Source organism: Perkinsus marinus, assembly GCF_000006405.1.
Source record: "Perkinsus marinus ATCC 50983 genomic scaffold scf_1104296973782, whole genome shotgun sequence".
NCBI classification, from domain to species: domain Eukaryota; phylum Perkinsozoa; order Perkinsida; family Perkinsidae; genus Perkinsus; species Perkinsus marinus.
This window is the reverse complement of record NW_003201327.1, coordinates 1-1,048: the sequence shown is the minus strand read 5'-3', so window position 1 is coordinate 1,048 and position 1,048 is coordinate 1. Positions and strand designations below refer to the sequence as shown.

At 44.9% G+C, this 1,048-nt stretch overlaps 1 protein-coding gene across 1 annotated transcript; it reads right to left on the bottom strand.

Moving 5' to 3' along the window:
* Positions 1–58: 58 nt before the first annotated feature.
* Pmar_PMAR021300 (methylmalonate-semialdehyde dehydrogenase, putative) lies at positions 59–707 on the bottom strand (the record flags this gene model as incomplete). The annotated part of the gene is made up of 5 exons (XM_002766043.1): positions 59–207; positions 257–314; positions 366–434; positions 481–537; positions 585–707. Coding segments are annotated over 5 exons (456 nt in total), but the record flags the coding sequence as incomplete, so codon positions are not given.
* Positions 708–1,048: the final 341 nt, after the last annotated feature.

Sequence of the window (1,048 nt, the reverse complement as noted above, 5' to 3'; positions counted from 1 at the left end):
AAATTTGTATGTAAACTCCTGAACTCAGCTGAGGAAAGCCAACACATATGCAACTGTACTACGTGTTTCCAGCGGTAACCGCCAAAGGGAACATCCACATAGGTATCATAGCAGGAAAGTTAAAAGGACATATCCCCGCCACAACTCCAAGTGGCTCGCGAAACGAATAAGTATCAACACCGTTGGCCACACCCTGCACAGTTTCACCTAGACCATCACAGAAACTCACCAAAATCTCCAACGGGTGTCGCCCTACCCATCATGATTGTCTGCACTGAACAACTATGCTCCACGACTTCAAGCCCTCGGAAGACCTATAGCGTGCGCATATGAGATTCCTATCAGGAGTTCCTTCGTCCCCCTACACTTCCCTTAGCATCCTCCAGAGTCTTCCCCAACTCATCCGACACTATACGAGCCAGGTTGTCCATGTCCTGTGATAACAACATACAACAACCGCAAACTTGCACGCATGCACACCTTGCGTATGAGCTCAGCATACTTGAACATATACCTCTGGCGCACCGACACAGGTACCTATCACCCCATGTCACCACCATGGTCAACCACCCTTCACAGTTTACTCTCCTCCACGAGCTGAACGCCTCGCTGGCAGTTTTAGCGGCCATCTCCAGCTCCTCAATAGAGCACCTGGGCGTTCTCGAGAGCACCTTCTGAGTTGCTGGGTCCACAACATCGATTTCAACCTACCAGAAATCCCCACACTGTGAGTAGCGACCTGCGATGATGAAAATAGAAAATATGATCATATCCGTTCATTGGGATTATTAGACTTCATTATTATTCATTTATGCTTTCCTCGATTAACGACTTCTTGAAAAAAATTTCATCGTAAAAATTTTTTTTATCAAATTTGGTTTATACGTTTTTTATCAGAACTATGATACAAAAATTATTATAAAATCATACTAACTATACTAGCTTCTGTGGAGCGCTAGACTCAACGGAGTGACCTGATACGCATTTCACAGGATACTGCAGATACAACTGATCAGCCTAAGAATTACGTACATGGGAAAGTGGCAGA